The following is a 24,295-nucleotide window of genomic DNA, read 5'->3' as shown; positions in this document are numbered from 1 at the left end:
GGAAAATTTAAAAAGACACACTCTTTGTAGCCTCTTCTGTTTAATACATTTGTACACATGCTGTCCTTATGTCTTGTAATGTGTCTCATTGGGATAGCAGTCTATGATTTGGGTTAGCCTTCAATACCTTGTGCAGCAACTCGATTTCAAGTCAAGATATCTGTTTCCAGGGCAACAGTCATTCACAAGATGTTTGCCGATGTTCGTCATGCATCACCCAGCGTGTCTTACTCCCATTAATGTTTATGTGTGTGCGCGTGTTTGTGAAATTGGCCGTGTGTAATAAACAGATACACCTGGCTCCTCACATAAGCTAAAGCCTCCAAGGCTGTGGCACACCTCTGCTGTCAGAGTTTCCATTGCACTGACCTCACACTGATGATATGCAAGCACATGTGTATATGTACACTCACACACACACTCAGACTCACACACACACACATGCAAATAAGGCATACAGTGCACTAACATCCATACAAATAAGAACATAGATAGTAGACATGCAAACAAACATTTGTGTACAAATTTAAACGCTCACACGCAAAGTACACACACACACAGACAAACATGCCCTAATTCACTCATCATGTGCACTTCTATAATACATTTGCACACACACTGTGCATACACACTCTTTGTTTATCATGTGCAGAGCTGCAGTGGCTTGTTTTTTGGATCTGTGTGTAAATTCATGTGTAATAGCGTGTGACTCCATCGTTGATGGTTTAACCAACTAAACATGCTGACTCAGCACTCTTTAATCAAAGAGAGAACACACTCATGCAGAAAATGGGACACCGCATGCACACACACGTCCTATAAGGAAAGGGTATGACAGAGCAACTGAGCTACAGCATAATAACTGCTGGGCCAGTGAGGACAACACCGGATTAGAGAGTGACAGAGTGTGAGAGAGAGAGATCAGGGTCATTACAGAGTGAGAGTGCTGAGTGGTAGATAGGGCTGATACCAAAAAGGATTGATGAGGGGGTTAATGGGTAAAAAGGAGGCAAAGAAACAAAAGGTAAGAAAGTAAAACTGAGTTATTTCAACTCAGATTCTGGCACAAAAATGTAAATATTTTTAAATATTTTTTTGGCCCAGTCTATTTTGCATCATCACTGATGAAGATAATGAACAGTTATGTGGCCAAAAGTATGTGGACATGTGATCATTAACCATCTCATTCCAAACCTGTGGGCATAAAACTGCCACTATAACAACTTCACTCTTCTGGGGGCTTTGTTATGTGACTGTATAGGCAGCAATTGTTGGCATAGTTTCCAGGTGAGTTTTCAGCGTGTGGCAGCAAATTAGTGAGCAGAGCACTGATCCTTAAGTACACTGCCTTGATTAAAAGGATGCATTGGATCTATGTTGCAATGAGAAGAGTATGCCAGGTGAGCTCGAGTTGACTGCCTGAATTTGCTAGGAATTAGTGAGGTTGAGCACCCCGCCCAGCGCCCTATTGTGCTGGGAGGGGTTGAAGTTTTGGTCCTGTGCAGGCCAGTTAACTTCTCCTCCACCAGACTTGGAACGCCATTTCTTTATGGCCCTTGCTTTGTGTGCACAGACATGGTCATGCTGAAGCAGGAAAGGGCCCTCCCCAAACTATTGCACAAAGCTGAGAACAAACTATTGTCTGAAATATCATTGTATGCTGTATGCATTGAGATTTCCCTTCATTGAAACTAAGGGGTTTAGCCCAAACCATGAAACCAACCATGGAACAAAATGGTGTCCCCATACTTTTGACCACATTGCGTATATGAAATATGGGAATATTCTGTGCATTCCAGGTCTTACTTGTCAGAGGACATTAATACTATTTGCATTTATTATTCATCCTATTTTTCAGAATTTACAATGCAATCTCAGAAACACAGTCAATTTCTATAGAAAGAACCAAATGGATGATATAACTATGAATTGAGGTTATTTTCGGTCATAAAAGATTTTCAATGGTGAGACTTCTGCATAACAAACCATCAGGAAAGTGTGTGTGTGTCTGTGTCAATGTGTGTATGTGTGTTTTTTGAGGATGTGAGTACATGCAAAATGTCGCAACACAGGGGCCACATTACACCACATCCCCCAAGAAACCAGAGACAAATATAGTTCTGGCTAGAAAGAAAGACCAGTTCCTCTTTCTATGCTGCTTCCCTCCTGTCTTCATGTGAAGCACAAGTGCAGAGCAGCGTGATGAGAAGAGAAGGATGAAAAAAGAGGGAATGCAGGAGGGAAAAAAATGGATCGTCCTGTAGCACTTCTCCATGAAGAAAAGGACGGCGGAGAAGAAATGGACGATCATGCACTTCTTGTTTCACTTCTGTAAACCTTGCTGAATATCTGGAAATGAGCTAATGACTAGTAACCGTAACCAAGAGCCCTGGGACAAATAAACTTGGTCTTAAAATACTTCGAGCTGTCGTGGGGATCTGCTGGATCTGGTGCCACTCCAGCTTTTTTTTTTTTTTTTTTTTCCCAAGGACTGGAATCAGGGTTAATGAACAACTGACTGAGCGTCCCAGAGCAAATAAAATCTCTCCAAGTATTTTCAGGCGAAGCAGGAGGGCATGGTCAAAACCCTGTTCAGACCCTGTGAACTGAGCTTCCTCAGAGGAAAGTTAATTTCCCTATGGACAAAGAACATTATTCAGTATGGCACCTTGTACGAGTGTGGCCGTTATATAGACGGGTAAAAAGATTGTATGATGGCGTCCGACCACGTGCAGAAATTTATTTAAGAAAGTGTGACTTCTGTTTGTGGGAGAGAAAATTGATTCTTTCTCGCTATTGATTTTCTCTCTCACACACACTCATGCAGTCCAGTAATTATGACTTCAGCTGCCTGTAAGATAATAACAGGAAATTGTGCAGGATGATGTGCGGGAAGACGGGAGTACCAAGCTATTGTGTGTGGAGCTAGAATGATGACAAATATGGAGCAAGGGCCGAGCTGAAGTACCCGTGTGTGTGCTTTTGTACTTCTTTGTGGGAGGGCTTGATATTTTGGGTTTTTTTGGAAAGTGAGCTCATTTTGGGCGGTAATCATAAGAATTCTTGAGGAATTAAGACTTGGTCTTACGGTAAAGGTTAGAGTTAGACTTGAGACCCTCATGTCTACCCTCTTACCCTCCTAATCACTGCTTTTTGACATTAAGTTGTGAAGTTGTTGTACGTGAATTACAATCCTGATAACCTAACACCCGAGCCCTTAGAATAAAGCATTAGTTAGTGCTTTTTAATGACTAATAAAGAGCCAATACCCTACTATATGATAACATCAATAATAAGCAGCTAATTGATGGTGATATGTGAACTTTAATATAAACAATTACCAAAACTTGACTTTAAGTTGTCCCAAAAGACCTAAAAACAGCTTAAATATGTAGTTGTAATGCTAAAGTTCAGATCCAAGTCAGGGAGCAGTTTGACCAACAGAAATACAAACATGCAGATTTAAAATGAAGACCATGATCCAACGTCTCAGCTTGTGTCCATAGCAAAGCCAGAACATGTTTTCTGGTCGTCTTGGTGTTTGTGGGTTAAACTTGCAAATATGTGTTCAGAATAATGTGCACATGGGCGTGCATGTGTGTGTCCTGTGACAGAGGGCGGACTGAGGACAAAGCGTAGGGGGTGAGACAAGGCCGAACATGGAGCCACAACACCCCCACAGCAAACAACAGGGAGACCAAACTACCAGCCCTGCCCATACAAACACACTCTCACCACATGACAACACTATTGTGGCCGAGGGAGACGGAGCCTGTGTGTGTGAGTGTGTTGTCGGTCGGGTGGGGTGGTCATCTGGGTTTCCTCCAGGGAGTGAAACAAACGGAGTGAGGGAGATTCACTTCCCCGTTGGGACAGACAGATAATATTGACACAGTCTGTCACAATAAGAGGCAGACTGAGCCAAAATTTCTAACCCGCCAGGACGAGAGGTTTACTGAAAGTCTGTCCATCACATGAAGTCAGAGTCCATGTGACTTTTTAATCACATGATGCGCTCTCCTCGTAACTGAGAAACACACCAGTGAACGATCTGAATTCAAATTACGTTTTTACAAGCGTGGCTCAGAGTCACACCAAAGGACCAAAGAAACAAGCCGAAGGTTTGATCTCAGTCCTGCAAAAACAGATTTGATGAAACCGTTTTTAAGACTGTATGCTGATGACACCCGCCAATACCCCAGGAGAATGTGTGTAGGATAAATGTATGCATGGATGGATGTCCTTTGGGGCTGTCCAACGCTGATAAATCCTTAATCTGATATCAGTTCACTCGAGTTTCAAACCATAATCCTGGAGCTGTAGTTCTGGGATGTTTGGAGGTGGAGGCTGTGGGAATTTGAAACACAATATGGATACAAAGAGAAATTTTTTAATGTGACATTATTTGGCTAGTTCAGTCTTGCAGTCATTTACTTATTGATGGTCACTTTCATGATTTAAGTGATCTAAATCAGTTAACGCCCTCAATCTGGCTCTTAAATGTGATGACTTTTACGGGCCATGTCCAGTCATGGACGAGAGGTGGACATTCGCTGCTGCCTAACTGTGCTGCAGAGGAATGAAGAATTTGATTTACTTCAGAAGGGATGGAGACATGGACACGGTTATCCCCCCACTGTCCTAACTTTGGGGCTTTCTCAGATATCTGCATGGATGCTTGCTGACCCTCATGCATGCAGTGTTTAATTTTGCTTCACGCAGAAGTAGAAAATTGTACTGTGTGATCATAGTGGATCTTGGTTGAAAAAAGTGAAGTATCTACATTCAGATTCAAACTAAGATGAGATCTGGTTATATCATTATAATATGAACTCAGATAATTATTCATGTCACTGTTAATCTTAAAAGACCGTTTACAAACAGACTTCCTGGTGTAGTGTGCTTATTGGCCTTATCTCATGCAAGCTGTGTATTTTAAATGGAAAGCATGTCCAGATTTCATCCTCGCAGCTCATTGTTATAATCTCTTTCGTTAACTCCTTGTCTCCTGGTCCTTGCTTTAGTTTTTTTTTAGCCTGCGGTTCAAACTTCAGATCATTATTCAAGATTCAAGATTCAAGATTCAAGATTGCTTTTATTGTTGAATCTTGAATCTTGAATCTTGAATATTATGCTGATTCGACAGGAAGGTGTGAGATATATGAAAACAATTTGAGTAACATGACACAGAATGAGGTGTGTGTGTTTGTGATGTGAGTGCACGTTCTGCTGGAGTCAGCTCATAATGAGTCACTCTCCCCTCAGGTGAGAGGGATGACATCTCACACACACACATAAACATCAACACATGGCGGTGAGTCAGGAAGGTGTGTCCGCATGTGTGTGAATGTATCCCGTCTGCATACATGCATGTAAGCATCTGTGTGTGTTTACCTGCTAAAACTGTGCCCTAACCGCTGTGACCCCTCCACGAAGTGTGTGTGTGCGTCTTGTCAGGTGTGCGTCAAATGTAGGCGGGCCGACCGCGCTGTTTACACACGACGCCATGGTGTGACCTCGGAGGCTGCCGGTGACCGTGATTGGCTGCCAGCTACCAGCTCGTTAAGCCGCTCGCATGTGGACACGGTGCCAGAGGACGCACTCTCCATTTGTTTCACAACACACGGACACAGTCGCACACACTCGTCAGAGGGGCACCGCAGGTATGGCAGGCGGCCACATGCACATGCCCACTCCTGCAGGAGCACACACACTCATCACAGTTCATCAGTAGCAGAGACTCTGTCTGGCCCCGGTGACCCAGCTGAACTTTGGCTCACCCTCATTGGTCATTCATTTCACCACACGGCCTCACACCTAGATGCCTATTGGCTGCTGAACCAACCTGCAGGGTCATGACTTACAGGAGGAGAAAAAGGGCAAAATTTGGAGGAAGATGGACATTTTTCAGGCTGAAGAATAGAGCAGACAATATGATTACAACAACGAAGATAAGTGAGAGCAAGGGAGAAGAAAAAAGGATGCACGCTGCTCATTGGTGGAATTAAAAAAAAAAAATCAACTTTAGAGGAACTAAGAAAAACAGACTTGATTTTAACTTGATGACATTGTGTTTTTCACACAGTCCAACGGGGGTCTGAAAGAGTTTTGTCAGCAAAACTGGAATTTTCTCAACTCACAAAAGAGCATCTCAGGGCAGGAGAGTGAAGGAGCAGCCAATCAATGACCGTTTAAGGATCATTCCCGTTTATTGTAACAGGGGTCTTAAGGTCGTTCTGGTAGTTCTATTATACTCCACAAATGAACTGACAGACTCTGAGAACATAGCACCACTGTTGGCTTGTTTATTTTATGATGTTATCATGACTGATAGAAATGTTGGTCAAAGAAAACAAAAAGAGATCCCAAACTGTAACAATGTATTCCAAGTAAAAATCATGTATTCATTTTCTGCTCTGGGATCGGTAAGTTCTTGTCTTATATCCTAACCTACAATAATACATCATAAGTTATCTGTTGATTATATTTGGTGTCATTAACGTGAATCTGCAAAGTAAATTAAAGTTATTAAATACATGTAGTCGAGTAAAAACAGCAGTATGTCCATTTGCTATAAGAAGTTTTAGGTAGTAGAGAGGTACAAGACTTGAGACCTAAATCTATCATTTGAAATTCATTTCTTGTCTTATTACTTATCGAATACCAAGTTAATGATTTCTGATGTGTTTTTTGCTTTCCTGGTGTGCTGGGTTACTTTCTGAACATTGTGGATGGCTGGAAGAACACTTGATGACTGTGGGAACTCGTTTTTAGAAGGTCATCCAGCCCAACTCCTCATCTGTTGCTCAACAATGCCCATCTCTCCTCCAGTTTCCGTGTTTCATTTGAAGAACAAACCATCGCCTCTTCTGAATCATTATTGCTTTGGGTGTAAATCATTGTCTTCCTCCTCTTTATTAATAGCAGTAGCATTAGTACAACTTGTCTTTGTGTACATTTACTGGTGCCATCTATTTCAGCGTGACTCATGACTACACCCTCTGGCATGACTTGTAACTCTGCACAAATAGCTACACTACACTTACAGTATTGAAAACAGCGTCATTTCTCATGTCTGTCCCTTCAAACAAACATTTTCAGGTGACGCCGGTGACTGGGATTTACACTCTCCACGGCAGATTTGCTATATCCAGGGTGTGTGTGTGTTTGTGTGTTTATGTTTCTGGAGGCCTGGCAGAGTACACGCTGAGTCATCGTTCTTAAAGAAGAGAATTTGCTGACTGAATTAGCTTTGCAGGGGAAACCCCGTTACACCACAGAATGGCATTTCAGCCGCCTCTTTCTTAGATTATCTGTCTCACTGGCCTTTCTTGGGCTCTGTCATATATTTCGATGACCTAATTCTTTTATCACCCGTATTTCTTTTTCTTTTTTTGCAGTTCCTGCTGTCTTTCTCTCCTCTCACTTCGCTGTGATGTTTCAGCTCACTCCACCCCTCACTGGGCCTTTACCCACTCGTTCTCTCTCTCTGCTGTTCATCTTCTGTCCATTCCTGGACTGACAGCCCCCCCGTCTCTCTTTCACCATACGATACTTCTCTGTTGACGTGTCCTTCGGCGAGTTCCTATAGCAACCAGACATTTCTGCTGACCCCTGCTTTGCTTTGCGTGACAGAGCTGCAGGACGTTCAGTCGTAGGGCAAAGATTAGCAGAGGAGTCTGCTGTATGAGTGCGTGTGCACAGCCACACACACACATGCACACACACTTTATATGCATGCATGCATTTGTCTATTTACCACATAGACACAAAGATATGAAAGTAGATAACGATAAACAAACTGCCTATTTGTTGAATATTTTTATTTTTTATTAAAAATAACATTCATAACAGTACAGTTGTACAACCAATAATTATAATCTGAAACATGTCTGCAACAATAATTACACTTGAGAACAGGGGGACTTCATATCCTCCTTTTTTTTTTTAAATAAGTTAAGAAATAAAGTTTTTTTTCTTTTTTTTCCCCCCCAGAAATCATGTTCTTAAAGCATTTATACATACAGTGTTGGCTATAACTGGCTCACAGCAATCTCTAAAAGCCAGGTCTTTAAGACTTTCTTTAATGTGGATATTCATAGCACGTTATCTAGGCAGGCATTTGGTTGTTATTCCATTTTGATCTGGCAGTAGTACAAAACGAGCAGGTTATCGATATTTTCCAGTACATTAAGCTACAGTACACGGTAGAGCACTTCTCTAGTCAATGTAGTATGATCAGTGTGTGGCTACTCCAGTGTTAGATAAAGTTAGATTCAGACATTGTAGGATAACAGTAATGTTTGGCATTGAGGCCTGAGCTGCACTCTCCAGTTTCCAGTTTATCGTCCCAGTGTAGAAATCCAGTTCTCCACGTCTCCAGTTTCATCTTGAGCTCCACATTTAGCCCCCAATAATAACTTCCTAGTCCGAGTCATTGTCAAGTTCTCCATTTCTGGACCAATCAGTAGTTGAGCTAGAAGTCAAAAGTGTTTAAGCAGCCAATCAATGACTGCAAGAAGAGACCACCAGTCTAGCTTTGGGCATCTGATAAGCTTCCATCGATCCACGTTAATGGGATTTGTGGTTCATACAAATGAAATCCAGTGTTTAGTGTGACAAATATCCTCCATTCCAAGGAGTTCATAAGATTGCACTTCTATTACATCCATGAAGCTGGACGCTCTGCGGCAGCTCCGGAGCAGGAAAGGTGACCTTGTCCACGGCTGTCTATGGAAAACAGCAGCAGTGTCCGTCACCTCTGCGGATTCCTCAGCATCCGTCCACAGTCAGTCACCTCACATTGAACAATCCAATGCTTTTCTTGTCCCTCCATTGCTTTGGTGCAGCCAAAAGCTTTTAGATAGCTTTACCATTTCCTGTCAGGGAAAGAGAAAATCATGAGTCTGTGTTTTATTTGTGACCTGTGTTACATATACATACCAGCTTATATGATTTTGTCTGCCTCACTTATAATGTCTTCAAAGCCCAAATGAAATGATTTAATGACAAATACTGCACACTAGTCTTTCATTTAACCTCCATGCTTTTGTACAGGCAATAATGGTTTTTAAGCCTCTTTAAAGCAGAGGTAAAGATGGTGATTCACAGAAATAAAGCCAAATTCATACCAGAAATAATATTTCTATGGGGTAAATATTTGCAAATTGACATATTCTTATTCTAGCATTCAGCCTCACAGACTTAATTTTTTTTTCTGATATAGCGTAATATCCCCTCAGCTGGTCGGGTTTCAAAGCATCAAAAATACTTTCGCACAAACAATCATTCTCAGGTTAAAGGACATTCTTCCCTCTCATTAAACCCCCCGCTGCCTCGGGTTGGCTCAGGATTATCAGCCCCCCTCTATCCCTCAGGCTCAGTCTCTCACCTGCAGCTCTACATAATCATGGCTCTGATGGCTGCTTTGCTGATGCGTTTGCGGTGTTTCCTCCTGCGGCGAGGCGAGGCTGGTCGGAACGGGGCGCGACGGGCAGAGGGCATGTTGGGAGCCACAGTGGAGGGGGCTGAAATAAACCAAGAGAAAGCACAATGAATGCAAAGGAACCAAACAGAAATCAAGCTAAAATGAAGCGAGTCGGCTCGTTTTGAGCTGCAGGCATCAGGAGTCACATGTTACTGATGAGTAAAAGCAAAAAGACTGCCCTCCCCTCAACAAATCACTATAATGGGATGGATATGCAAACAAAGAACCTGGCTTTGACACTGGAGGCTGAGGGTTGTGTCCCATTGCACAGCAACAGTCAATACTGGTTTCTTTTTACCATGATGGCCCTCTTTCCTTAACCACGTAGTTTTAGTTGGCTAAACTTGGGAAAACAAGCGTGCCTTTGTCCACAAACTTTTGTGCCAAATCAGAAAAATGCTTATGTGGGCTATTTTGGAATGCATGGAGAAACAACCCCTCTGGTCGTCCAGGCATGAGGACTCTGTCACTGAAAGCTCACTATTAAACACAGAGGAGAAACAAAAACTAGCAGGGAAGCACATAATAATAACGTAAGAACAAATGAAAGAAGGAACTGAGTAACAAGTGAATCACATGAACGCTTTGGTTTTGGTTTCAGCAGCAGCATAGAGCGCAGGTGGAGAATAAACACTGGGTGTGTTGCTGTAACGGCACTCTGAAGGGCAGCTGATAACCTTGAAGTCTGCGTAACAAAGCCTGTGACTGCCTGCAGGTTTAAGTCAAAAACGAAGCTGTGGGAAGTCCAGCTCTCTGACTGCAGAGCATTCAGGGTCGAGGAAGAATAGCAGGACACATGTGGCCATGTTGTTTAGTCATACATGTGCAGGGGGCCGCTTCCTGCCTGGGAAGCTCTCCCACCGATTCTCTTGTGCATTAAAAGTTCAAATTATGAGACATGCGCCGTCAACACGCACACGGATACTAGAGTGTAGGACGTCCTCCACTCTGCATCAATGTATCCTGCGTTCAGTGCTGCACAGACGTTTACGCTTGACTTGCAGCAACAGTAGTGCACTGTCAATGGAAACTAAATCATCTTCCTTAAAATGCTTTTATTTTAAAGGGCCGCTCCACCAATTTTACAAATATAGATCAGTTTACCTGTTGTGAGGAGTACTATTCAACCCGTGAAGACAGTTGTGTAATGTCTTCTGTGGCTCTGAAGGGAGCTGTCTTAAATCTGAGAAAGTAACCCTGATGATGTCATAGTTATGTGATCAGGGTCATCTCTGATTGGGTTGGAGATGTCACATTTCTTGGGACAAGGAGGTTAAAAGATATGATTTACGAGTCAGGGAGGGTCTGATAAAAGATGATAATGAGTTGCATTATGGGAAATAGATCCAGTGTTTTGGGGACTTAACATATGTAGGAACTGAAGCAACAATAATCCAGATAAAATAGCTGATGTAAAAAGACATTTGGTACCCACCCACACACACACACACACACACACACACACACACAATAACACACACTGTCACACAGCTGTACCTGTTTTAAATGTGGTCGGTTTTGGTCTTTGGTGAGGATGATGTGGATGAAGATGAGTCTCTCGATCCAGCTCCCTTTGTACCATCTCCAGAGCTTTCTGTCTCCTCTCCTCCTCTGTTAAATGACCATCCCCACTGGTCAGTTTTGAGTCTTTATCCTTCCCCTGATTGGCCAGCTCTGCCCCGGCCGCGTCCCCACTATTGGCCGACCCACTTTCCTCCCTCTCGTTCCCTTCTTTTTGACTGGCTGTTTTAGTCTCAGTCTGTCTGTGATTTGTGACATCTATATTTTTTTGGCTGGTCACTGAGTCTTTCTGATAGGTGGTCATAGGAGGGGTGGGGTTTTGCTCAAATTTGGGCAGCTGGGTTGGGCTGGCAGGCGGAGAGGCGCTGTCTGACTGGGGACCATTGAGTCGATATTGTGTCCTCAGCTCTTGGTCCTCCGCTGCTCCGTGGTTGTACTGCTGGGGATAATTCGGCTGATGATGATACTGCTGCTGCAGCTGTCTTTGCTGATGATCTAACAACTGTTGCTGCCTCTGCATGTGATCTGCATGATGCACTTCCCCACCGCCATTCGCTACATGCGCGCCGCTTTCCTCCCTGCTCCCATCATACCCGCTCCCGTGCCCGACCTGCTGTGTACTTCCCATGATACTATGCTCCGCCCTCGCCTCGGACGGCCAGCTGCTGATCGGCTGGTGCACCCCCGGCTGCACGTGTGAGGGCGTCTGGTGCACCCTGGGCTGTGTCCAGTGCACCAGCTGGGTGTAACTGCCCTGCTGCCACTGCCTCGCCACTGGCTCACGCTCCTCAGCGTGGTAGTGCTGCTGGTTGTGCTTCAGGTCATCGTGGCGATGCAGGTCTGCCTTGGAGGCTTGAGTCTTTGGTGGAGCGGGGTGGACGGGCCGGGGAAGGGCCAGGGGAACGTGGGAGGATGGGGGAGGCTGCTGTGGAGCAGGTGGGTTGGGGTTGCCCTGAATGGAGGAGCGCGTGATGGGCACAGACGAGGAGGAAGAGGAGGATGAGGAAGATGAGGGAGGTTGGCACCTGCAGCTGACGTGGTCTTCCACTGAGATGATGGCTTTGTCGTAGTGGGCTTTCCTGTTTATGTACTGGATCTTTATCACCTGGAAAAGAGGCAGAAAGAACAGAAATATTAGCGCACAAAATCTGACACACGACGTGTAAATCATTAACGAGGTTTGGGCTCCACGCACGTTTCAACAGAAATGATGCAAACAGATCAATCAAACAGATCAATCAGATTTATTTCACTTCACTGAACATACTGAGGCTGTATGTGCAATGAGGCGTGTTACAACAAGCAGCAAATCAGTCTGATTGGCTGAAGGCATTTCCATGAGTTGGCGGCTTTGTGCCAAGACTTCATGAAGAAAGAAATGCCAAATTACTTGTCCTCAAAGTTGGATCAACTTGTCGACTCACGTGAAGCAAGAGTATTAAAATGGCAAAGCAGAGATTTTTGTGCCGCTCAATCAAAGGCTGAAATCAGTTTCACGATATTCATGACATTCTTTGTCTGATAATGATACATATCACGACATGATATAATATCATGAAGTCCTGTTTTCACGGCAGCTGTGTGCGCTGTGTACCTGCAGGTATCTGCTGGAGGTGACGGTGGGGACGCACTGCAGCAGCCTGGTGTTGCAGCAGCCCGAGCATCGCTGCACCTCCACGCAGGGAGGCCATAACAGGAAGTTGGCGTTGCGGCGGTCCAGCATGGACCTCGTCACCTCCATCACCTCCGTCCGAACCTTGCACGCCGCCTGCTGGGCCGGCTGCGCCTCAACTGGTAAGAGAGGAGAGGGAAAGAAAGAAAAAAATAAGAAGGGGGGTGTTTTGGTAGGAATGGTGAGAGACAGATGGCAGAGACGGACGGATAGAAAAAGACACTGAATGCAAACAGGAAGGAATTCAAATAAATACAGAAACCTACCAAGACTTCTAGTGTATCGGCCATGGGTGTGGTTTGTGACAATATCATGCTCGTCTTCTTCTTCTTCTACAGAAAAAAAACAAGGGAGGAGGAGGGTAAGAGACAAGAGACAAAAACAGTTAATGTTAATGAAGTCAATTTAATAGTTTCCAACTTGAATCTGAAAACCAGGCAACATCGAGCCAGCACTTTTCCAACCGATGAAAGAAATCTGAAAAGCATGTGAGGCCATTAGGGCAGTTTTTAGCAAAGCTCATTGTTCAGCGCACACAGGAAGCCATTTTTTCCCCTGCCGCTAAAACAATTAGGCTATTTTCTGCCGCAATTTGTCCTCACGCTGTCAAGAATACTGTTGAGGAGAGATATGAGCTGTTAAATATAGCTCATGTGTGGATCTGCGAGGGTGCGTGTTTGCACTCTCACATATGTCGTCATTTCATACTGTAGCCCCTTAGTCCTAATTATATCCCTGGTGCAGATTGCTTTTGGTCACTGTGTGTGTGTGCGCGCCTGAATGTGTGTCTGTACAGCACACAAAATGCACAAGGTGTGATTTGGTTGCCTGTTAGCCCTAATTAACTGCCTGGTGCAGAGAGAGAACAGTTTCTTTTTATTCAGAAGCTACTTTCTAATTTTATCTGTACATTTATCTGTGTCTAAATGTTCTGTTAGACTGACTCCTTTCTTCCTCTTCCATGTTTCAGCATGTGACCCATTTCATTCTGTGAAAGCCTGCCGGCCAAAAACAATCAGCATACTGGTTGTGCTGATTCTGACATAATAGCGTTTTGCAGTAAATCTTACATTTTTCAAACTTTTCAAAGTTTTTCTGGTCATACTTTTATTTGCGAAGTGATAAAAGTACTCTAATTAGTGCTGGGGAGGTGAAAAAATAGCAAAAACGTTCACTCAGATAGAAGAAGCGACAGCTTGAAGAAGGAGAAAAACCAAACGTGAAGCCACGCTAGCTGCTCTGTGACTCTGCTCTGTGTACTTATGCTAACATAAGTGCAAACATGTTCACTGCGCAAAAGCTAACATTTCGATGCAGGAAGCAGCTAATGTTTATCGTGTTCACCATCTTAATTTAGCATGCTGACATTTGCTAATTAGCACTTCACACAAAGTATCATTAGTTTTGCAGGTATTTGAACGTAAATTTAAGTACTGGACAAGAAAAAAAGTCATTAGGATTCATCCTGTGGGGACCATGAATATCTGAACCAAATGTCATGGCCTCTGACAGGCGTTAGATATTTCAGACTGAAACAAAGTGGTGGACCGACCAGCCGACTGTGCCAATCTAGAAACCTGCTAAAACTCCAACACTCACAGACTTCAGCAAGAAAAACACACACTTTGAGTCACTTCCTCGTGCCCTGCTTCTGAGCATCCTTCCCTCTGTTGGTTCCTCTCTGTGGTCGCTGTTATGTCACTGTGTTATTTATGCATTATGGAATGATCAAAGGGCCGTCTATTAATATATGTATGTGTGACTTGGTTCTTCAGAAGGAGAAGTTTAATGAATTTTTTAATCATCCACGAAGCTGCGCGAGCATGCGTTCGACTGTGTTTGTTTGCATGGGGGTGGAGGTGTGGAAGGGGGTGGAGGTGTAGAAGGGGCGGTGGTCTCTTCTGTCACACAAACACTCACATTCATATTTCAGAATCTGGAGAGGAATTCGGGGCAGGAGAACAATACAGTGACCTTGTGCTGGAAGTTTTTCTCTCTCTGGCTCAGTTTGGTCAACAGACCCCCAAGGTCACAGCTATTCTCTCTCTCTCTCTCTCTCTCTCTCTCTCTCTCTCTCTCTCTCATCCTCTCATCAAGCTGTTTCATCATTCCTGCTGCTGTCTCGGGTAAATATTGCCTTAACATGGTGTTTGGCATGTGTGCTGATACTCTCTCTTACTGCATTCCTTTCTCTTCAGGCCTCTGCAGACACACCCACACACCTACCTCCTCCATGTCTGTGTTATTAGTTTGTGTGTGTGTGTGTGTGTGTGTGTGTGTGTGTGTGTGTGTGTGTGTGTGTGTGTATGTGTGTGTGGTGGTCATTAGTACCTATTGCATTGGTTTCCTGCAGGAGCAGCAGCTTCAGGTCGTCCACAGAGGAGATGGGAGAGTTCCTCACCAGGTCGACCAGCGACGGAGGGAGTGGATCACCCTGTGGAGACAGATTGACAAACTGTTACCCACCTGACAGACAGCCGTTATTGGAAGGTAAGTAAAGTTTAGCATGTTATTACACTGAACAAATTGACATCTTAGTCCCATTTTAGGGATTGACCCCTTTAAATGTGTATTTCTACAACAAATATAACAGACCAGACATCAGCAAGGCCTCGGTGGCCAAAAAATGTAACCATTTCTTACTGAATGTAGAGGACACACAGCAACTGTATCCACTGAAGTTTATCAGTTATGTAATGGGGCATTCAGGTGGTCGACATCAATTCATAAAATCACATTTTCACTGACGTACTAAGGCAGTCACAGAGCGCAAGGCCTATTGGTCTGAATATATTAGAAATATAAATGAATATAATTTAAATAATGAAAGCGAAACACCAACTTTTCCAATTAGCAGCCTTGATATTTTTGTATTTCACAGAAAAATTTAAGTTATACACATTGTTGTATCCCATGAATACTGTAAAATCAGGTGGCACCAAAGTCTGTGGCTCTATGACTTAGAGTGTTGATGGGGGGCACTCATAATTAGCTTTTGTCTCCATGAGGTTAAATGTCTTATTTAGGGAGGAACTGCGTCCCGTGCAGGACCCATCCTTCGTGTGCTGGACCCCTGAACAATGACACTGTTATCACTCCACACAGATATCAGGAGTGACCTTGGCAAGAATGGAAGAACACACAAAACACGTGTTTCCTGTTTTGTTTTGATAATTAACATTGTCAACTCATTTTGTTAATTATTTCATGATGCCAAAAAGTTAGTAGGATTAAACAGAAATGCAACAGCGGAAGTTTGAATTCATCAGGTTTTAACGAGTCAAAGAGAAAGCATGAGACATAGAGAGAAACAGGGCTGATGTGTAATATCTCATTCCTCCATCTCCAGTCAACACTTGCTCCAGTTTCACTTCCTCCTGCAGAGGAAATGATGGTTGTGATTGGTGTTTGTTGCTGCTGTTGTCACTCTCTCCCTGTCTGTTTACCCACAAACACCGCTGTTGCTCCTGCCGTAACACAGGAAGTTAGCCTCTCCCTCTCTCTCAGTGCAGCTTCAGTTCAACGTGCTTCAGCACCAGACATCAAGAACGGATCAATATCTTGAGTCCAGTCCCAGATTTGGTTGTAGAAAGACACGTATGGTGATTTATGCAAATGCATGTGTTCAAAGAAGGCAAAAGTTAACTAGAAAATCTGTTATTACTCACCAAAGTTATGCAAGAAATGTAATTATCACTCATGAAAAGAAGAGGAAAGTGATATTTAATTAACTTTGCAGGAATTCATTATGGATTCAGTGTGGCTGGTTTTAAGAAAAGGCTCGTGTGGTTTCTTTGTCGAGATCAAAGGCAGATTGCTCGGTGTTCTGTGTCACATCTTGCTTTGGTTGGCTGTAAGTTGATACTATCTCAGAGCAGTTGGAAGCTCATTTGATGCAGTCACAAGCCAGAAAGATGCCAAAACAAATTAAGGAGACTGAAGAATGAGAGAGGAAAATATTTTGGTTGACTCTCCGAGATGCCAGGAGAGAAAAGTAAAGACGTTCATCTTCTCGCTGCAGTCGTGATGCAGAATTTATGACTATGGATATAACATGTTTACAGTATCTTACAAGTAAACTTTTGGCGCCTCTAATGATGGAGGCAGGGCTCACTCCCTAAAGATGGGATGAAACCAGAGTTCATCTTGCACACGCAGCTCGTCAGAGGACTCATCGTCAGCATCATTTCCTTACAGTGGTTATTTGTCAGAGCTCGTCCATTCCTGAACCAAATGTTCGCACACTGGAAAAACATTACAGATATAAGGAAATGCTGCACTCATGATGATCATCATGACATGGTTTTCCTTTAAAATCATCAGGCGTAGCAACAGTCTGAGCTCTTTCTGCATTTCATTCTTGATCAGCCTTATTCAACGCAAATTCAATAAAGTTAACTCAATCAAAACAATAATGCTGCCAACTTTTACCCAACATACTTTCCTCTAATATTCAAACCGGGCGTCCACTGCAGGCACTCACCCGCGCTCTGATAAGACAGAACGTAGTTACTGTTTATCCAGAGTGGCTTGTCCTGCAGGTTAACCTCACATGAACTCTACGTAGCCACATCTTAAAACTAACATTAGTATTTGAGAGGTAAAATCAAGATGCAGCTTTGTTATTGCTGCACAGTGCCGACATGACGGAGATGAGGCTGAGGTGAAAAGGCTGGTTTGGTGGTGCTCATTCTCCGGTTTGAACGATGAACTGAATGTTTAACGTATTAATTTGAGGAAGGTTAGAGTCAGCACAAAGGTCTGCTGCTATTTTTCGTGTCTTCAGTGGAGCAGAAGGTTGGACGTTCAGGTCACGTGCTTCATGTAAGTCGTGATTTATGAGCCAAGTCTGTTTCCTTTAGTTTTTATTGATACACTTTCCCACATCAGCTAAGCGTAAAGACTTTTTTTGGCGACATTTTCAGTCAACACTGGTAGTATCCTGTAAAACAGAAGACACGTGCAGTCTTAAATGGAGTAAAATATTGATATTTCCGAAGTATCACATTTCGCTTGTTAGTATTTAGGGATGTTTTCCTATGGACGACGACCAGCTGGAGGTCCTTTCAGATCAAACATGATCTGATGACTTGAAAATGGTCTTTTATCATCATTTCATGTCCCCCTTTAAGTTCATTTTTCACCTCCTTCTCTCACTTGCTCCGTCTGTCTGCTTTGTGGGCGGCGGTGGCTCAGGACACCTGGATGACTTTCACGAGCCATTGGCCGACCTAGTTAAGCAAACACACACACACACACTCGCCCCCTCTTTTCCAGTTCACATACAGATGCTAAACCACTTAACTGTCCGCCCAATTTGTCCTGAGAGCCTCACACACACACACACTTGCCTCAGACTCTCACACACGCACACACTTTTCACTCTGTAACAAGCTATGATTACAGTCAGTGTTAATCACTAACTCACATATACATACATGCACAAACACACACATGGAAATTAGAGAGTGGAACACACACACACACAGGAAATAGTTTCTCACATGGGCAAACAACAAGCCGCTGGTTAAAAAAAGGCCATGAATTGGACAACAAGCTAATAATAGTGGTTTGAGCAGAAGAGGCAAATTACCCAGAGTGGATCTGACACCGAGTTCCTTATTTGCTATCCGACACACACGCATACACACAAAAATAGGCTGATCTTTTTGTTTTTAGGCTCTGTGAAGCCTGTCAGTGCCTCTGCTGCTCAACGTTGTGATGGAAAGTTTGGCATTTTTCATATCTTACGCCGTGTGAGTGTGCGTGTTGCTAAGCTCATGGGTCGAGAAGACTGTTTGGAAGGATGTCATGATCTACAAGCAGGTCACACGCACGCACACACGCTCATGAAAAAACACACACTGCATGGGGCCTTGGAGGAAGCCTGGAAGGCAAAGAGATTGTATGGAATGTTTGAGGAGAAAGGTGAAGTGTAATGGAATGTAATTATGGGGCCAGCTGAGCGCACGCATGCACACACACACACACACACACACACACACAGAGTCATACATATACAAACATGCCATCAAAAAGAGAAGCAGACTCGAAAAAGTAAACACACACAAAGACATTTAATCCAAGTGTGTGATGAGTGACTCATAATCAGACCATGCTGTTGCAACACACACCTTCTTCTGTCAGAAATACAGTGTGGCAGACGGCCAACATCGTCGCATGAAACTGATAGAATTGCAGAGCTTGGTGGGCACTCACACAGACACAGACACACACACACCGGCGGAACAGATAGATTCCCCTCGGCTGAGGAGATGAGCGTACAGATGATGGATGGAAAGACAACAGAGCAGAGGAGCAGAAAGGAGGGTACCAGAGGACAGAAAAGAGGAGACGGGATGAAGATAATCACATAGGAGGAAGAAGAGGAGCAAGCCAGCGAGCCTGTCTGCCCGCTCAATGGTCTACCTGCACAGTGTCTCACAAGACCACCCAAAGGCTCCAAAAACCAGAGGGGGTTCTTCTACAGGTTTATGACGGCAATGTGAATCGCCTCAATACGCAAAGATGCATGTCTGCAACACAAGAGTTGAAACAACTGGTCTTTGATACAGAACAACAACAAAAACTCTAAACATTCCCGAACTTCATCTTATGAATTGTGATGATTAGCCAAAATACTAAAAATCTGTCATCAAATTAACTGATTAACCCACAAATCAGCTGATTAACTGATAATGAAAGTAAACATTAGGTGCAGCCCAACACAACATAAACAGCTGCACAACAAGAACAGTGAAGAACATTTAGCTGCTTTTAAGCTTCTTCTTCACAGGACCAAAGTCCGGTTCTCCTGTTCAATCTTTCAAATTGATTCAATGTAAAAAAGGGCCAAAAAAGCTGAATTAACACCAACTATTTTTAGTGACTAGTTAGCATTTCAGGCTAGCTGATACTGAAGTAAAAGCCCTCCAGCTGCTGGGAGTCTGAGTGAAAGCAAGACGAGATTGCTGGAGGGCTTTTATTGTGAAGGAGCCGCAGGGAAACTCACAGAAGTGTTTGCATTAGCCTGGAGTCCCTGCTTAATTAAAGCTGCTCTAAAATTTATTGCATATTTGCAGTGTTTTCTGTGCTTTCTTCCAGCAGAATATTATTATGGTCTCTTGTTACAGCAAGTTGAAAATACATCCAGAATTATGGTAATGTCAGCAGTGATGTTGTTTAGTGTTTTTTACGTGCAGCAGCAGACGCAGTGAAAAGCACCCGTGTAAACAAGCTATAACTAACTACAAAAGTCCATATTACTTTTACCATTTATTATATCCTTATTTCTATTATTTCAAACTGTCCACTGGACCCTCTGTCTCAGTTTTTCCTCTAATACTGCACCACACGGGGCTTACAAACAAATACTCTTATGCACCACTGCGCTTTTCTCTCTGACACACATGCACGCACAGAGGCACAACCCCCCTGCTGCACACACACAAAAACACAAGCACATATGCCCACTAACACATGTGCAGCTACACCCGGCCATGCACCCAGATGTGCGCACACGCACAAATACACACACTACTACACGGCACACAGCGTCCGCGAAATCCCTGGCAGATTAGTTGTTGTTCTTATGTAAAATGGATCAAGCCGGGCAGCAGCAAATCATCCAAGCTCGCCTGCAGAGACAATAGGCAGACAGCAACCTGTTCAAAAGCCACCCGTCAGCTGTGTGTCTGTGTGTGTGTGTGTGTTTGTGTCATTGTGAGTGTGCGTTGATGTAACAGTTGAACAGCAGATGATGAAAGAATTGAGGTCTGACCTGGTGTGTGAGTGCTTTTGTGTGTTTGTATCTGACTCCAATTCTGTTTAAATGGATTTAAAATTGAAGCATAGCAACTGTCAGTATGCGCCGTATTTGCTTGTGTGTGTGTGTGTGTGTGTATAAACACATTGTATAAGCAGTGAGGTTTGACTGGATTTTTCATAGGCGCAACATCTGCACAGTAAACAGAAAACGATGTTTGCCTCGTAAATTATGATGATGATTTCTGGTTGTATTTATCACGTCAACCTTGGTGGAGCTGCAGTGACTCTGCTGAATAATCTGTGTGTGACAGTGTGTGCGTGTGCCACTGTGCACACTGAAGTCTTTTCCACAGACAGATGTGGCAGAACTAAGACGTCAAACATGTCTCCATTTTTTCCATCACTGGACTGAACGTTGTGTCAAGAGGAGGATTAGTGTCACAGGGCCTCAGTTGGACTCGATGCTGTCCCACACACGGGTCACATGACAGGTCACATGACAGGTCAGCGCTGGTTTAAATATGAAAATATTATGTCAGAGGTCCAAAACATGTCAGTACCACTGTAAGCTGCAGTCTTACTCATCGTGCACATGAAGCAAAGCGTGCTAATAGTTTCCATGATTATCCTGCAGATTCCAGGATCACAGGTTTAACTCCAACAGCCAGTTTCCAACCAATGACCAAAGTGCCCTCGTGCAAAGCACTCAGCTTCTGCCTGCTGCAGCTCAATGGGCACCACAGAGTGTTTGCAGCATCGCATTTGTGCTGTGTGAACTGTAATTATCTGAATGTCAAGGAGTTCCTCTCCAATCATTGGTTCCAGCAGCTGCAGGCTGCGCTGCCTTTGAGGACGAGATGCTGTGAGATTCCTGCAAAAGTGGCAAGACACACAAGTACAAGAAAGCTAAAAAAAAAAAACTCGAACAAAGCAAAGAAAGACCCTGCCTCTGCATGTTGGTGTCAAGTTAAGGGGACAAAAGAGTGGACACAGAGTCGTAGGATAGGTTAGGACTGATAAGATGCTGCAGAAAGAGACTGTCCTCACTCACAGGATCAGCCATTTGAACACTTAAATGTTCAGAAGTTCAGGGGACAAAGTTGCAGAGGCAGAAGCAGCCTGATGTTGGTATACCATCCAAAAAAGCACAGGAGTGGATGGACGCATGCACACAATCATGGATCACATCCCATCTCTGTCCAACAGTCCACATTGGTGGCTTTGAACCATAATGCAGTAAGTGAAGACAGCAAGTTATCACTGCTTGGTTTGACAGAGGGCCTCTGACAGCTCATCCACTTAACCAACAAGTGCTGGAGAGGAAACGTGATCAAATGAGGGCGTGAAGAGCAGGACTTGTGAGACACTTTTCCACCTTTCATCAAAAGTCACTACTCTTTATTTTCTCTGGTCACCTGAAAGTTTCTGGTTGCTGGCTGCCAGCTCACGAAACAGGTGTCTGAATAAGCACAAACAGCACTGAAAGCAAACATCTCAGAGAAAGTCATTTCAGTGGTGGAGCGACAGTGGCGGTGAAAACAGCAGCTGGGCTCATGGATGGATTCTGGCTCCAGCTTCATACCGCAGGTTAACTCCTGCTGCTGGGCCGCCAGCCAAGGCCCTGCCTCACCCTCACCCGCACCCCCCCGACAGTCAAACTCTTCCCTGCAACACTTCAGGAGAATCACGAAACATGAAAAGGAACCACAGAGAGAAGCAGATGCCTCAAATGACACAAGCTGCAGAGTCACAGAGGGAAAACTAGAAGTACGTACACACAACAGTGCACTGTGTTTTTTGGCCCTGCAGTTAAACTGTTACACTGTTTGCCGAATGGCCTCAGGGGATGATGCTCCTTTTAGCAAAGGAAATTCTCACCAGGGGAGCGATCTCATCGTCCCATGACTGTCACTGTCTATGTGACATATCACAGTCAGAACATGAACTCACAACCTTTATCTCTGCTGGACATCAACCCTTCACAGCTTCCTCTGTGCTCCTCATTATAGTAAGAGATCCAGGCTGAGAATTTAAGACAAAAATACTCCATCAAGAATATTTAGGTGGTCACTTCATGGTCCAAAACCCTGATCTCTTCAATCTTTCTTTGTCAGTGTGTCTCACATTGAGATCTTCCTACCAACTTAACCAGGGATGTAACAGAGACTCAACCCAAAAGACAAAAATATGTGAGGCTGCAAATCAAGACTAATAAATGTACCATAAGGTCAGAAAAAAGAACATATAAATGTTAGACTTGGGTGTTTGCTTGCCTTATAACGATTACCACATTTTAATTAACCACTGCATCATTAATGCTTTTATGTCTTTTAAAGACAGTGACTGTCACTTAGTCCAACTATGCCTTTGTAATCCATAATAATGTTTACCGGCTTACCTCAGCGCTTCCGAGCCGCACACTGGCCGCTGAGAGCGCAGCCAGCAGCAGCAGCAGGACCCAGGACCTCATGTTGCCGCCCAGCCTGAGGAGCCGCAAGCGACCGGCTGGGCATTTAGCACCTCGGCGTCCAATCCCCCGGCTGCACCGGTGTCGAGTGCTGGCCGCTTGTGCAAGGCACGCACTGCTAAAGATCCCCAAATGTGTCAGTGCTTATAAGCGCCGATTGTCCAAGTGTTTGCTCAGGGTGACTCACACGCAGGCTAGACGTCTGGCTCTGTTCACACCGCTGTTTAGAAAACTCACAAAAGGAGACGTCAAGGGTACTGTGGGACAGGTGCGTAATGCAGGGTGTTCCGGTGCACGGAGGCTGCCGCCACACGATTCCTATTATGAGTGTGGAGTGTCAGAGAGAGCCCCAGGAAGCCCCCGCTAAGATCCCGAGAATGTCTCCAAATGTGGGATTATTGAAAAGTATTCTACAATATGCACCAACGTGCTCGATGCGTCCACTCGCCGGCTCCAGTTAAAAATAATCAAATTGTGAGCTGCCGTTCCAAAATCGCAGTTAAACCTAACAACAATTCAGCATTGTCCTCCTGACTGAATCCCCGTATCTCCAAAGGTCCGTGCGTAAAAGTTGGATCACCTTGGAATGGCGCGTTCGTGCGTAATTCTCTGGACGCTCCGCTGCAAAAGTCAGATTATTCTCATTCCAGCGCGATTCCCTCGACTGCAAATAGCCTGGCTGTCTTATCTAAGCGCCTCTTATAGCTCTCTAGCTCTCACTCGGCTCTCCTCGTCTCTGCTTCCTCTCTTTGCACCGCTGGATGAGGTTGTTCTCGCCCCTCGCGCTTCTCCTCTCTGGCTGCGTCTTGAGCGGCGAGCAGCTTTTCCACACAGAAACGGCCTCCTCCTGAAGTTTTAAGCATCAAGTCAGATAGAGACGAGCCGGATCATACCGGAAACTGGATGATTTGGCTTTCAAAATAAGAGAATGGAGTGGAATTGGCATGAAACGTCAGCATGTCTGCCCTGAAACTAGCAAACAAGTTAAATGCATATAACCAATTAGGACTACTGAGGATGAGAGTGTGACATAATTTTAATTGAATTATAGATTTAAAAAAAAGGTTGCAAAGTAACTGAAGTGAACTCAACCGAATTTACCAAATGATGTGAGATTATTCCACATTTAAAAGAACTTCAAAGATAGTACAAAACTGTAGAAATTCAATAGTAGTATTTTGTGACTGAGACTGGCTTTGGATGATTTAGCAGTGGCCTTACATGAGTCTGAATAGATGCTGTGAAAATACTGTGGATGCAAGTGAGAGCTGAAAGGAGATGAGCATTTATCACTTTCTGCCTGTCAAATGTACGTCTTATTATTTTCAATCACATTTCTGTAATGACGACATTGATAATTGATAATTAAAAGTTTTACTTT

At 44.0% G+C, this 24,295-nt stretch overlaps 1 protein-coding gene across 1 annotated transcript; it reads right to left on the bottom strand.

The window, feature by feature from the left end:
* Positions 1-7,834: 7,834 nt before the first annotated feature.
* On the bottom strand, positions 7,835-23,711 carry pdgfba (platelet-derived growth factor beta polypeptide a). The gene is made up of 7 exons (XM_076728245.1): positions 22,846-23,711; positions 15,012-15,114; positions 12,947-13,012; positions 12,603-12,799; positions 10,985-12,113; positions 9,392-9,527; positions 7,835-8,879 (listed from the first exon to the last, which is right to left on the bottom strand). The coding sequence occupies exons 1-6, from the start codon at positions 22,915-22,917 to the stop codon at positions 9,400-9,402; spliced, it is 1,695 nt and encodes a 564-aa protein (XP_076584360.1). The 5' UTR covers positions 22,918-23,711; the 3' UTR covers positions 7,835-8,879; positions 9,392-9,399.
* Positions 23,712-24,295: the final 584 nt, after the last annotated feature.

This window comes from Chaetodon auriga, chromosome 4 (assembly GCF_051107435.1).
Source record: "Chaetodon auriga isolate fChaAug3 chromosome 4, fChaAug3.hap1, whole genome shotgun sequence".
NCBI lineage: Eukaryota > Metazoa > Chordata > Actinopteri > Chaetodontiformes > Chaetodontidae > Chaetodon > Chaetodon auriga.
The sequence above is the reverse complement of the archived record's forward strand: the minus strand, read 5'-3'. Positions and strand labels throughout refer to the sequence as shown.